Genomic DNA, 15,569 nt, shown 5'->3' with positions numbered 1-15,569 from the left:
TCAAATCTACAATAGAACTCATTCAGACTGTTGGCCAGGCAGAGGTCGTTAGCAGCAGCAGGGGCTCTGGGCTTGTAGTTTGTAATTTGCCTGAGCCCTCTCCAGACAGAAGCCGAGTCATTTGCAGAGAACTGATATTGTAGCTTCTCTGAGTACAAACGTTTGGCTTTTCTCACCTCCTTTTCAAACGTGTACTTCGACTCTCTGTACCTGGCTCTGTCTCCACTCCTGAAAGCGACCTCTTTGTCTGTCCTCAGCCCTCTGAGCTTAGCTGTGAACCAGGGTTTGTCATTGTTATAACTCACCCTGGTCTTTGATGGAATGCAGCTGTCCTCACAGAAGCTGATGTAGGACGTCACAGCGTCTGTAAACTCATCCAGAGAACTGTTCGCAGACCTGAAAACATCCCAGTCAGTCCAGTCCAAACACTCCTGGAGTTTCTCCACTGCTTCACTGGTCCATTGTTTAGATTCCTTCACCACAGGTTTACAGAGCTTCAGCCTCTGTCTGTATGAAGGAATCAGATGGACCATCAAATGGTCCGATTGGCCCAGTGCAGCACGGGAAACGGCGTGATAAGCACTGCTTAGTGTGGTGTAACAGTGATCCAGTGTCTTCTCCTCTCTGGTCGGACATTTAATTAATTGTCTATATTTTGCTAATGCAACCGACGATGGAAGAGTCGTCGGAAAACTTATGGAGGTGGCAGGAACCAGAGTTGAACCTGAAGTCCAAGGTGAAGAGAGTAAAGAGAAATTGCGCTAAAACAGTCCCTTGAGGTACACCAGGGCTGCTTATGACCACCTCAGAGGGGCAGCCATCCACTCTGATGTACTGTGGCCACCCTGTGAGGTAGTCTAGGATCCAGTGCTTGGTGTCTGTGTGCAGCTGCATCTCCAGCAGCTTGTCCCTGAGGACTCAGGGTTGGATGGTGTTGAAGGCACTGGAGAAGTCAAAAAACATGACTCTCACAGTGCTCCTCTGCTTCTCCAGGTGTGACAGGGACTGGTGAGTGTGACCATTTTATGCCTCTGTGCACGTCATTGTCAAGGAGGGCTGGCAGGAGTCCAGTGAAAACTGGCTGGTGACTCACTACTGCCACATTCCTGTTTGTTACTGCTGTTTAGGCCTTTTTGTGTTTGTTCTAGTAATATTCCTTTTCCTTGTAGTTCTAGACCGTAGCTCTGTCCTCCAGCTAGCAGGCGTGGTTGGGAGCAAGCAATACCCCATATTAGGTCTGGGTTGCCCCCTGCACTACATCTCATTTTTAAATCTACTCTTGTTAATGTTGCTCTGTGTTTAGTTTGCATTCTAACCTGTTCATGATTAAAATATTTTGTTCTTTCTTCAATACTGAGGAAAATATTGTTTTCAATAATCTGTTAGAATAATTTGTGTGTGTTTCTGGTCTACTCTAAGAGTTGGCCTTGGCCAACTTTTGATATTCTTTTCTTTGCAGGTGTTGTGGGTTCACACCGCAGCAGACCTGGTGGTGGAAGCCTCCCCACTCATTCCCTCTTTTGAAGTGCTTGCAGTGTGTGTGTGTGTGCATCCTCACGGGTGACAGACTTCCCCACGTAGGTTGTCCTTGCCACTTGGTAAGCCCATCCCTGCCGTCACTCAATGTGAGGTGAAGGTATTAATTATTGAGGCGGACACACGCAGGAGAGTGTAATTTGATGGACGCAGTGTGGGCATCACAAATGCCAGAAAGGCAGAATTGTGGTTGAATGCCACAACAATGTTTACTCAGAGGGTCGGACTTTGGCTGAGGTAAAAAAGAAATGGTCAGACATAAAAGTGGAGGTGAAAAGGCGTATCACTCTATAGGAAGAGCGTCTGTGCAACTGGTGGTGAAAAGGGCGGAGCCCTTGCCTGGCGATAAGCCACAACTACTTCCTTACTTTTTGCAAGAAAGTGAGTATTGTAATACAGTCGTTTCTGGTCACTTCCTCGGCTTGATAAAAAACGAGTCACTCAGAGTCGTAAAGAACGTCACATCTCCTGCGCCAAGCAGTGTTAAAATAAACATGGCACCTGCCACAGAGAAGCCGCCCGAGCTGCGCTATGCTCTGTCTTAAAAGACCTTGGTATATCATTGAAACCACAAAAAGAAGAGGCTTTACCATAAGTCTGTACCATACTACATGCCCTTTTCTTCTTCTGGCTTCATTTAGGGATAAAAATCAACGTTTGTCGCGCTATTGTCGTCGGGTCCGCTAATCGTTTGATTGGTTACTCTGCACATGTTTGTCCCGCCCCCAGAACTCAAACGCCTTGTGAGCGCTTCCAGACTAATCACCTGTATTAAACATTGAATAATACAAACAGATTAGGATGGATTCCAGGTTAGTGGAGCTCACCCTCACAGACCAAAAGATGGAGGGGATCATTGAGGAATCCCTCCGTGTTGTAAAGGTGGCTGAGGATACGGATGCACCAAATGATGCGCCAAAAGCACGGGATTTAATTTAATTCTTGTTTCAAATAATAAAAAAGAACATGTACAACACTATTGAGCATAGGGGCCCCTGACGTTGTAATTTTGATGCCCTAAGGCAGGGCTGCTGGACTTCAGTCCTCAAGGGCTGGATTCCTGAGACTTTTAGATGTCTACCTGCTCCAACACAATCAACTGAATGGCTCGTTATCATGCTTCTGCAGAGCTTGATGACAACACATTGGTTTCAACGAGGTGTAAGATGGTTGTTTGACATTTTTGTCATTTCGTACAGCAGTGGTGTACAAACCTTTGTGCCTACGTATAAAAATGAGTAAAAAAACAAACACATTTGTCATGTGCATGTCCCATAGAATTAAACCAGGGAAATTGCACATGCTATTTTACTTTGTACCTGCAAATATACCCCTTTATAACATTACAGAGTATGTTCATCTCTTTGTACATCCAACCTTCAAACACATACTCATTTGGCCATAATTGACAACTCTACTTAATCCCCCACTATATGAATCAGTGACGTGCCGTGACCACCAATATCAACACCAATGACAATTCCATATGTTTCTGCTGGCAAGTGTTAATCTAACAAATCAACACCATAAAATAACATTAAAGAAACATAAACAATTATTCAATAGCGTCCTCCATACTCTCCCAACAAGATATATCTCATGACACGGCAGCGCATCCGTTGTTTGTGTTGAAAACACAGAAACAAAGAGAAAATTACAACAACAACTCAGAACAGCCTCAGTGAGGAGCATCCACAAAGCTAATCCTTCCTTTTGTACTATTCACTGTAGAAAGTCCCATCAATGTTCTGACCTTACCTTTGCTGAAGGTCTGGTAGCTCAGGTGTTGGTCTCCCATCTTTTAAAAGCTGTCCTTTTTCCTCAAAAGAAAACAGCGGCAACGCTCTATCAATGCACTCTGAACATACATATAGGGACATGCACATGACAAATGTGTGTGTTTTTTTTTACTCATTTTTATACGTAGGCACAAAAAGTTTGTAAACCACTGCTGTACGAAATGACAAAAATGTCAAACAACCATCTTACACCTCGTTGAAACCAATGTGTTGTCATCAAGCTCTGCAGAAGCATGATAATGAGCCATTCAGTTGATTGTGTTGGAGCAGGTAGACATCTAAAAGTCTCAGGAATCTGGCCCTTGAGGACTGGAGTCCAGCAGCCCTGCCTTAGGGCATCAAAATACCTTACAGCAGAGTGAGACTGTGCAGCGTCTCTGCCGTACCAGTAAATAGCGATGTTTAGTCATCTGGGCTATGAAAAGCACAAAATGTTGACACTTTCGAACTTATAGGTACTGTAGGCTATCAGAAATGAAAAAATAAATCATTTATAATTATATTATAATTAAAACAAATATCAATTCATCCTTGGGTAGGTACTGCCTCCTTGCCTACCCTGACTGCACGTCACTGATATGAATACATACTTCCGACGGGCACTGTACTAGTAAACAGAATTTCAGGTAAGTACATTTAATTTGGTAAAAGTAAATGTGTATATATATATACATTTTTTTTTTTTTTTTTTTTTTTTTTTTTAATTAAATCAATGCAGGTAAGTAATCTGTAAAATTAGGCATTAACCAAACAGAGAACTGGGTCTACTTTTATAACCTGAAATCTTTTTCCTTATGTTTAAATCAATTATAGATATTGCAATTTAAATTTGAATTTAACAATTGCTCTACAGAAATACTTTCATATTATGCTATTTTCATACATAAATAAATATTTTCACTCTGAATTTTATTAAAGAGAAATTTGATATATTTTAAATACTAACTTATTTTAGCCCTTAAATAGGCCTATAAACACAAGGTTTTAAGCACATTTTAAACTATTTTCCTCTTCTCATACAAAACAACTAAATTAACTCAGCAAATGATTTATACAATGATGAAATGACATTTTAACTGTCCAGTCACTATGAGCTCACCAGTAGCCCTTTTGGTTTCAGTCCTTTTCAACAGCGTTGCGCACAGCCAAAGGCCGTTTATAGAGTGACTTTCTCGTCAGTGCTATTGCGCTCACCTGTTGAGGTGAGGCACACGGAGCAGTATGAGCGCGCGCCGGCATGCACTTGGAGCTGCACGTGCACCCAGCACCACCCAGCCGGTTAATACTTGACGTCACCGCGCACCCCGCGCTTGGAGCGCTCACAGATTGCCGCAACAGTATGGTTGTCACAAAATCCCACGGCACTCCTGGACTTGTGCTACAGCATGACTGTGTAAATCTTTCGACGGAGGTTGATCTGTTGCTCCGGCCCGATTGAACGTTTAGCCAGAGTATTACAGACGTGCAGCCCAAGACCCTTGTTGACAGTCTATGGAGTGTGCAACGCTGTTATCCAGGTAAGCACGCTGCTGTGGTGGATGTGTGAGGTGAGGTAGCAGTCCTGGGTGGAAACTGAAAAATAAAATAAAATATCCTTATTTCGGATTTTATCACCAACAACATAACATCAGTGTTGGGAACGTTACTTTAAAAAAATAATTAGTTATAGTTACTCACCAAAAAGTAACTGCGTTAGTAACTGAATTACTCACTAATAAAAGTAACTCATTACCAAGGAAAGTAACTATTTGCGTTACTGTTAAAAAAAAAAAAAGTTGCTATATGTCAAATAATTCACATTTTTTAGATGTGTGTGTCGTTCTGAGGTGCTTCATTAAATTTGAGTTACTTACAACAGATGTGGACAAAGTCGTCACTCCTGGATATAATGTACACTTCACATACACGTTCTTGCCTTTGACCACAATTAATTTAAAGTAGTGTTTGTATCGTCACCTTAAAAATGTCAACCTTTCATCAGATTGCTCCACACTCACCATGTCTGCTGCTTCATCAAATCTGTAGTAGTTGTGTGTGTGTGTGTGTGTTTGTAATCGCTCACCTTGTTTTTAACCCACCTCCTCACAACAGCTGAGTATGAAGCCAGGGATGCTTTTGGATAACAGTTTTTTCAATCAATACATGTAACGCACCGCATTTAACGTTCAGTAACGATAACGGCGTTGTAATGGCGTAAAAAGTAATTAGTTAGATTACCCTGTTACTGAAAAACAAACGCCGTTACCTAACGCCATTATGTTAAACGCTGTTATTCCAAACACTGCATAACATATATCTTAACTGGATGGCCTAATTCTCAAATACATTTTAACTTGAAGTAAGACTTCACACACTGTAATCAATATTTACAAAACGGAAAGGTAGTCTTATGAATAATAAAAAAGAAAATACTTCTCAAACTAATTTATAAAACACAACAGATATTGAATGGAATATTTTATGTTTTCGTTCTTTTATTTATTATTTTTTGTTGTTAGCAACCGAACAGTTAGAAATTCTCCTTTCTCTCCACTCCACAGGAGCACTACACTTTTTAAAAGCTCTGAAAAACGGATGCATTACTCAGCATTAACGTTCTCTTTGTGAGCTGAAGGAAGCTGGAGTAAAAAATAAGTAAGCTGGCTTTGTAAAAATTGCTGTGATTAAATGAAACAAAGCAGTGTAAAACTACAACCTGGGGCGGGGCTTTATGTAGGGGTCTGTCAAACACTGGTCATTTGTCACTTTGTCACATGCAGTGGATGTGGACTAATTTCTGTGCTTGTTGTGACTGAGAAAACGCAGCTGCTTCTTCAAAGTCTTACTGCTCTCTGACACCACACTGTCCGACAACCTTGGGTTATTTGCATACTAACAGTGATTGGATGTTTACTGAGGGCTGGGCAGAGGTGTGTGTGCGCACTGACCAGCCTAGGAATACACACATACCGGAGGGACACACAGATGAGAGGAAGCTATAACTATATCATCTTTGTGTCCCTTTTTTGGTGGATTTTCCCACTACTGCAGATAATTTTGTCAACTTGTAAAGTTTTAATTTTGTGAGTATATTAAAAATTTTCTTTCTCAACTTCAAAAATTTTGATTTGAGGGGCAAGACATTTATTTGAGGGGGTGCTGCCCCCCGTAAACCAGTGTAGTAAACCCAGGGTACAGGATGGTGTAAAGCCTCCTCCTCAGGCCAGTCACATACTATATATTAGTAACCAAGGGCTCATGATCTGGGATTTTCCTTTCAAGGTCTGGCCCACCTTTCAAAACTGTTGGCTGCAACAGACATATTAAATTCTTCCTGATTACTACCAATAAAGTACATTGGATAGTTTGTTTTTTGGGTCCCAATTCATGTATTTCTATTAATGCTCCATATTTTTTTGAGGAACTCCTCATAAGCAGTGTCGGTGTTAATTTGGTAGACGAAATCAAAGTTTTAAACGCATTTATGGTTTCCTTTGTTCTTACCCTTCTATATTGTTTTTAATTTAAGTTTTCATCAATGTTGTATTGAGTTATTGTTGAGAAAAAATAATTGTCTAAGTTTGTATCATTCCAGAGCCTGTGTGTCAGTATATTCAAAGATTTCATCTCTGATGTTCTGTGGTATTATGTGGCTATTGTTCCCAGATATGGATGATTTTCTGCTTAACTTTCAGTCCAGTAATGACGTCACTGATATACAACCAGCTCTTCCATATTTTTAAACACTAGTATTTTAGCCTCCCCATGTTTTATTTTTAAAAAATCAATTTGACCGTGGGAACTCCAACAGCATCTGAAAGCTCACATGTTGCTCCTGAGTGACGAGCCTCGGCCCGTGGATTACCATTAATTATTGGAGCCCCAGGGCTGAACACAAGCATCAAAACATCTGGTGCTTTAACTGCCACACACTGAAGAAGTCCATATTTTAAGATATCCAAAAGAAAACAAAACATTAAAAGCAAACAAGAGGACAAGAACAGTCTATGGAAAAAAGACTTTATTCTGAATGTTTGTAGAACTAAAACCAACAAATCTAAAAACACAGCAGGAGGAAGACAGAACGCTCAGCTTCATAAGGACACATCTGTCAGGTTCACTCTGCAGATCGGACAGGTCAGGTTGTCCTGGAGGACGAGAGGACAGGATTGCATGTGATGTCTGTGTAACAGACTTTATTACATCCCAAGTAAAAGGCGGGACAGGGACAGTCACATCATAGTTTATACCTTCAGCCACCTATCGATGCATTTGACGTGGTAGTCATGAAAACAGGGAAGTGTCCGGAGCTTCTCCCCATCACTGTAGTCGCAGATACAGATCTGACACCTTCAAAGAGAACACAGTTTAACACCAGCATAGATCTGTGGCACTCAGAGCAACCTCACACTCACTGTGTTCTTCCGTCTGCAGCAGAAGACTGGAAGTTCTTAGAAGGAAATCTCTCGATCTGTTCCCGAGTCAGCTTCCTGGAAACCACGGCGCCCTGATGCTCCTCCAACTCCAGCAGAGCCTGAAACATGCGGCGGCAGACGCAGCGTTAGAAATCACTTCTCCATAAAATCACATCCATGTAAAACCATTAAAATCCAGACACTGAGCCTTCACGGATAGAAGATCCATCAGCGCCGTCCACGAGCTCCCACAAGAAACCACCAGAACAACGATTTCTGTAGCTACGCTTTGGATAAACTTCATCACCAGTTTTTCCATTTCATTTAATGCTCTTTCCCTGTCTTTACAGACTATTAAACATTCGCAAATACTGCCAAACATGCATAATATGGTTAATGGAATTACCTTTTGTTGTAGTAGTGCGCCAATATCGTATGCTGAAATCACACAAGATTTGATGTGTGCGTCTCTGTTTGATTCACTTGCTTAACATTAGGCCATCCGCTTTACAGAAAAAAATGTGCGGAAAGGTTTAGTCCTTGTCATATAGCTATTTCTGTAAATTCTTTATAACAATATAAAATAAAAAAATATTAGTGAGGAATAGAATGTTATTACCGCCACCAAAGAGGTAAGTTTTCACCGTTCATGTGGATGTTGGTAGCAGGATATCTCAAAAAGTGTCAAAGGTTTTAATTGAGTGAGCTGATTCGATTTTGGAGATGATCCAGTAGATACAGTATCCAGAAGAAGTTTTTGAGCAAGCACATTTCAAAAAGTTATGAACGGATTTAAATTAAATTTGGTGGGCTGATCTGAACTTCTCAGAGGACTGTGTTTTGAGTGATCTCGTTGGACATGTGACAGCGTTGGAAGCGCGGGGGAGAGATTGAGGTCTGAATAGATCTCAGTGAAATGTGTGTTTACAGCCTAATTTAAGCTTCTGATGCATAGTCAGGTTGTTTGGTAGGTGTGCGTCAGGCTGTGGCGTAGAGGTCCGCATTGACACGGAGAGCTACAAGTAGCTATGACGTCGAAGTGACACAGAAACATACAGTAAATCACACTTTGAACGTAAACTTTTCATTGTTTTCACTCCATCTCAACCTCTGCTTAGAAAACTCTTTAGTTCTCAGATATACTGAAACGCATTCACACCATAGTCGGCCTCTATCCAGACCACAGCGCATTTACTTCATCTGCATCATTATAACATCCAGTTTCATCCAGGTTGTTTCAGTGATTTAAGTATTTCAGCCACAAACCGACTTTTAGGCCATTTTCAGTCTCATCACTAGTTGTTGTAATGGTAACCGTCTAATGGCAAATATTTACCATAGTGACCGTTACCATGGAAACAACCCCCCCGCCTGCACTCAGAGGGGTTATACTGATTCTGCGGGGTTCAGCTAATACATTCCCACTTGCATTTTCTTTGGGAAATGTAGTTTGTTTAGTTTGCTTTCATTTCCCATGATCATAAGAAATGTGAGGCCTTACATGGCCAAGTCTCTCTGTGGTGGTCATAGTGGTCATAATGGTTTGGCTCACCTCATAATCGTGTCCTTGATGATTGTCTGACAAATCAAGATGATCGTTTCCCATCCACCTCTGCTCCCTTTGACTGTGATGGCCAAAAATATCTAAGAATAGTGTAAAGAAAACATACATTAATACAAATATGTATACTGTAGGCGTCTCTAATTTATATGTTAAGAAGTAACACTGAGGTCAATGGCAGTAATCAGTTACGGAGTACTCAGCAACTGTGGGTGGGTTATATTTAGATGTTTTTATGTTAATGGTTTAAATCGTACCTTCTGGGAAGTCCACCAGAGGAGCCACAAAAGGGAAAAACCGAGGCTCCGGCTGAGGAAACACCTAATCATCACACAGAGGAGATCAGTCTGTTAGTGCACTTTCAACAAGTGAATATCAGCTGTGCTTTCTCACCATGTGGCTGTTCTGCTGACGAAGACGATGAGTCTCCTCCAACTGTTCCACGTTAAACCGAATCTGTTATGTCACAGATACATTAGAATATGTCAGGATTAGTGAGTGATCAAAGGGAGTCAGTGCTCAGCATACTGTTTGTTTACCTGCAGGAGGCGAGCTAACGCCTCGTCTTCTCTCAGCTGCTGTGAACTCTCCCTCGCCTCTTCATCGTCACTGATGACGATGTAATCACCAATTGACTCTAAAACCCACAGCAAACAGGTTCCTCAGACTCAAACACTCCCTGTTCTGAAGTTGCTTTATTCTATTAAGCAGTGAGTGCTCACAGGAAGATGAAAACATGCATCAGTGTATAACGTTAGCAGAACACGCTGTTAGAAGACAGCTGCTCTCACACAGGGATGGAACACTGATAAGGATAACTCAGTTTGCATTCACACTGTTTTATAAATCAGAAAATAAATCGGGACTCAACTTTTCGCGATCACAGAAAATCAAAATTCACGTTCTGACACAGAAAAAATTATCTGAACCCTTTTTTTTTTGTCTTTATTTAAAATCATGCACAAACATAACAGAAAAACCTCAAATGCATGATTTGGGACAATATCACACATTAACTTAACACTAAGGGTCGACCGATATGTTGTGTTGGGTTTTTTAGAGCCAATACTGATTATTTGTAATCAATGAAGATGATAACCGATATTAAGAATAGACATTCAGTCGCTATAAAAAATTTGATTTTGGTGTCAAAATTTAGAATAAGATACTTGGGATTGGACTGAATAAAGTATACTGTTTAGGGGTGTCCCGTTATCAGCCATAAAACGGATATCGGATTTTATCGGACTGCATCTAAAATCTCTGATATATATTTATTTAATTGTAGATATTATGTTGATACCTACTGTTGCTGACTATTGTTCTGTGTTTGAGTAACATCACTTGATTAAGCCTTTAACATTCCACACACTACAAAATAAAATGTGTTGATATCGCATCAAATCGCTATCGGCCAATAACCAAGGCTGCAATATCAGTTTTTGTTTGTTAGTTTTTGTACACTGACCTATGATTAAAACACACCTCAAACTGTTGTGGAATAAACACAAATCTTGGTCAAAATGGCTTAAGTAATTTTTTAACTATTATAATATAAAAACGAAAAGTGTAGAGATCTCTTAACGTTCACTAAAACAAATTTAAAAAAAAATGGCTCCCGGAGTTTTATAAAATCAATATCTAAACTGAAATGTACCGTACAGTAGTAAAAGTAAGCTTCAGTGTTGATGAATGTTGTACTAATTTTATACATATCACAGTATAATCAAAGGCAGCTGAATGAATGGCAAGCAAGTTGAACAAATGAACAAAGTTTGCTCGAAATCTCGTTCAAAATCTCTTGTTTTGTATTGCAGTTCTGCTAGTGATCATGTTATCCTGTGACTAAAAACACATGCAGAGCCTCATTTGAAGTGTGCGTTTATTGTGTTGTGGTGAACAAGCGCTTCAGACTATTATGGCATTCAAATCTGAAAAGGCACTGGTAAAAAGATTTTAAGTTTAGCTGATGGTGTACTAGTTGAACTGGTGATCGTTTTTCCTGTTGACATGTCACGTTAACATTTAAAAGCAGATTTCAAATGGCTGTCGAAAATTTGGTTATTGAGACAAAAATGCATATAACCTCAACCCTATCAGATGGAACAGAGGGATGTGTGGATAACAGGACATTAATGATTTTAAACTGAAAATGAAAATGAATAGAAGCAGTACAACAAAACGTGTGTTCTTTAAAGCCTCATCGAACATGAAACTTTCTGATGAAACAACTGACAACTACGTGTACAAATGATCTTAAAACATGACAGAAAGCTTTTTAAGCATTTACAGTTACTGTTTTAAAGCTCTGAACGTTCTGTTGCCATCATCACCACCACCACCACCATCACTATCCTTAGGCTCTTCATCTCTTTTTGTAACAGTAACTCCCACATTGCTATTCAGATTTTTTAATATCTTACATTAATTATTAATAAATTATCTATTGAACAAAATTAATATTTAAAAACATGAACTATATCAAGTATTGATTAGTTATGTTTTATTTGCATGTGTGGGTGGTAAACTCACCTGTGGGATTGTTTTCACTGTTTAGCCATCGTCTCTCCTCTGGGGTGAGGAAGGACAGGGAATCAGAGCTGGGCCTCTCTCTGACGGCGAGACGTCCGTCAGTCAGCGTGGTGTTGGCCCTACGCAGAGACAAACGTCTGCGTTTCCCCCCGCTGACGGCGGGTAATGGGGAACCTACAACTGCCTCCTGACGACAGACAGCACAGCACAGTGAGAGTGAAGAAACAGTGGGCAGTGGGACCAAAAGAAACTTACCGCAATGAATTGCTCCGTCAGGCTGCAAGGTCTCGACCTCTTCCTCAGCCGACGTCTGAAACAACAGGAGACTTTGAACGCAACGCTCACACCATTTATCAAACAACAGCGACAGGAAAAGACAGGAGTCTTGAACGTGTTACGGCAGAATTTACGGTTGACCTCATTTGAGACATGATTCATTGCTCTGGTTGAATAATGGAATCCAGGAGAAGCATTGATGATTTTATAGAAAAGATTTATTAAGACTAAGACTAAGTAAAAAAAAGAGAGTACAAAATTATGTCCGTCCGGCCAGACGTTCGATGACAGAGTGAGACAGTTCTGATCCAATACGTATATTCCCCTCAGTCCCCCTCCCTCCTCCCCCCAGGAGATAGAGATACAGAGAGAGGGAGGAGGTGAGGACAGAGGGAGAAAAAAGGAAAGACAGTTTGTTCTTTTGGGTCTAAACAACCAGTCCTGTATCTGTCGGTTGTCATAGAGACGGAGGAGTGTGCGTTTGTGTTTGTGTGTGTGAATGAATGGATGTGTATGGCGTGTGTGTGTGACATGTGAGTGCGCACACAGAGAGTGCCTACGCACCTGTCCTTGGGAATGTTTTGGGGACTATGTGAGTGTGTGTGTAAGCATATCATGTGCTTTGGACAAGGCAGTCTGACCCAGAGTGAAGACAAGTTAAAGTTGAAGACATGAGAAATCACACAATGAAAAGTTACACCCCAAGGCTTAAGGATTAAAATATAAGTAATTATATTATTAAGCATAACTAATTATTCTGCCCCAACAAACGCAACAACAAAAAGTAGCTAATCCCCAAATCCACTTTTTTCTGTTGATTACATATGTATTTGGGTATTAAGTAGTGATGTTTGATTGATCCTCATCCAACTTTTAACATTTTAGTAAAAGTATTTTAATTTTTAACTGCTGGCCCCGCCCCTTCTATAAAAGCTTGGAGGAGGAAGGAGGGTTTCCTCCTATCTCAGCCCTCAGTGAGCATTGATTGACAGCTCCAATGTGGAAGTCTGTGCTCCGTGCGCGGCTGCGGAATGTTTTTGACTCTGTGCTTCTATAAAGAGCAGAATCTGGTCTAATCAGAGGGTTCACCAAGCTATGTGTGTGTGTATGTGTGACACAATGACCCTCATTTACCAACTTTCCGGTTGTAAATCTGAGTGTACATTGTGTTGTACGACAGGACCAACGTGGGACTTATGAAACATTCGTATCTGACCAATCCCAACATTCCAATGATAGGGTGCTGATAAATGCCGCGGCTGAATTTGATCGTCATTAACATGTTACGCCCTCAAATATTCCAGGTGCTGAGGCCCCGCCCACTGAGGTAAAACAAACATTTGCAATGAAATAAACGTTTCCAAGATGAAAATCAGCATTTTCACAGCTGAGGTGAAAAAAAACGCAGATGTTCTTGTCGACAGTGTGAAAACTGGAATTAAAGGAGCTCATTTTAATCGCTATGGAAGAGAATAACAGAGGCATTGAAAAGTGCTTTGAGTCTGTGCATCCCCCATCCCTCCCCCCCGTGCGCACAGTGCAACGACCACACCTCACATCAGGACAGAGATCCTGGAGACACACAGGAATATGACATTTATTGGCCTCAGTTATCCACATGCTGGAAGCAATAAATAAAATATTAAAAAGAAATGAACGAATTCTTTAAAACGCCTCAGTGGACGCTGAGCTGACACGGTACCTCACGCAGCGCTGAGGTACCGCAGCTATCGCTCCATTCACCAATGAAATGTTATGCAAAACAGGTTAAAATAATGTCAGACTTCCTCTGTACACATACTGTGTTCCCACGCTGGTCCAACACAGCCAAAGCAAAGCTTCTGTCATCTGTGTGCGTGTTTATCAGTGGGTTTATTAAAGTAAAACAAAAACACTGCAGGTTTCAGTATTAATGTGGCCTTTTTTTTTTAATTAATTTTATTTTGCTTTAATAATCTGTTTTGATTTATTCTAAATGTGTTTGCTAATGCTTAAATGACAGCTGAGGCTCATTTCTCATACCTACTGTTGCTGACTATTGTTCTCTGTTTGAGTAACATCACTTGATCAAGCCTTTTCTAACATTCCACACTACAAAATAAGTCATTATTTTTCTATTAAAGAAAAGAGAGAGAGAAAAACATATGTATGATTCATGCTGATATCGGATCACTATCGGTATCAGCTGATACGCAAGGCTGTAATATTGGAAATGAAAAAGTTGTATGAGGACATCCCTAAATAAAACAGATATATAAAGCAGTTGTTTAATTTACGTTCTCATCACAAATTAGTCTTGCAATCGTCAATGAAAAGTTTTAGTCTAAGTAAATGTTGACAAAATAAACACTGCTTACAAGCCTTTACAGTGTGAATGATCATGGTACTACATTTAGGATCACTAATTCAGATAACTACCAACATGTGGAAAAGAGGATGTTTGGAGCTTGGCTGAGGTTTGTGCTCTCTGAGTGCTCTTATTCTTAATGTTGATCATATGACCATCAGATCAGATCAGATCACACACACACACACACACACACACTACCTGGGTGTTTCTGGGACGAAGGTAGGCAGACTGGAAAAGCTGTCCTCTGGGTCCATCAGGTGGCAGCAGTTCAGACCTTCTGGACTGTTTTCATCAGTGGAGCGAGATTCATCCATCTTATGAATCTCCTGTAACACAGAAACACCATCTAACACACTGTTTGTGTGTGTGTGTGTGTGTGTTAGCTCATTAGCTTTGTAAACGCGATGGTCTAAGTCATTAAACCAGCCCCGCCAACAAAACAAAGTTGAACTTTGCCCACATTCAACCATAAACCTACCGTGATTGTGTATTCTAGACTCTAAACGGGCCCTTTTCGTCCTTTTATGTGAAACTTTTCATTGTTTTGTTTGAAAATGGTCAGAGGAGCGGCAGACCATTCTTTTTCCTGTTTTTCTACTTCTTCATTTGGTTAATGTCGTTTGACAAACAGCTTTAAGTGCATTACCGCCACCTTCTGGACTGGAGTGTGGGTCCAGATCTCAGCCTGCGAGCCTGGATCATCGGTGAGAGGAGACGAGGCAACGGGGGCGGGGCTACAAATCTGCTGCCAAGCCGGACAACTGTCTCTAGCAGCATAGACATTATATACATAGACGCTGCAATAGTGGTGGTGGAGGCAAGAGATACTTTTCAATCTCTAAGTAGAATTATTGGTTGAATATTGAACCGATTTCCAAACTGTTTAATTTTTTTAAAACGTCACAGATGTAGCTATGATACAAGGTGCGTGGATATATTTGAAATGCTGCTTTTACCATATCAACACTTAATTTCCACACCCACATCCTTGAATATTTCAGTTCTTTGGTTACAATAATTAACTATGATGATATAATAGTAATGGTTATAATAAGAATAATAATAAGATTAATAATAAGAATAATATTATATCAGAATATAGCAATAATAATACAATGAGA

General features: G+C 40.5%; 1 protein-coding gene across 1 annotated transcript in view; it reads right to left on the bottom strand.

Moving 5' to 3' along the window:
• Positions 1-7,318: 7,318 nt before the first annotated feature.
• The window catches only part of LOC114465396 (uncharacterized), a 17,077-nt gene continuing 8,826 nt past the window's right edge, over positions 7,319-15,569 (bottom strand). The window contains exons 5-14 of the mRNA XM_028450382.1: positions 14,647-14,774; positions 12,078-12,132; positions 11,823-12,009; positions 9,830-9,927; positions 9,684-9,746; positions 9,548-9,611; positions 9,282-9,373; positions 7,730-7,848; positions 7,565-7,664; positions 7,319-7,462 (exon numbers count right to left, since the gene is read on the bottom strand). Coding sequence (XP_028306183.1) covers positions 7,409-7,462; positions 7,565-7,664; positions 7,730-7,848; positions 9,282-9,373; positions 9,548-9,611; positions 9,684-9,746; positions 9,830-9,927; positions 11,823-12,009; positions 12,078-12,132; positions 14,647-14,774 — 960 coding nt within the window. The 3' untranslated portion in view covers positions 7,319-7,408. The remainder of the gene's footprint in view (positions 7,463-7,564; positions 7,665-7,729; positions 7,849-9,281; positions 9,374-9,547; positions 9,612-9,683; positions 9,747-9,829; positions 9,928-11,822; positions 12,010-12,077; positions 12,133-14,646; positions 14,775-15,569) is intronic.

The sequence above is a fragment of the Gouania willdenowi genome, chromosome 6, assembly GCF_900634775.1.
Source record: "Gouania willdenowi chromosome 6, fGouWil2.1, whole genome shotgun sequence".
In the NCBI taxonomy this organism is placed as follows: Eukaryota; Metazoa; Chordata; class Actinopteri; order Blenniiformes; family Gobiesocidae; genus Gouania; species Gouania willdenowi.
Note: the sequence above shows the minus strand (reverse complement) of the source record. Positions and strands in the feature narration are given on the sequence as shown.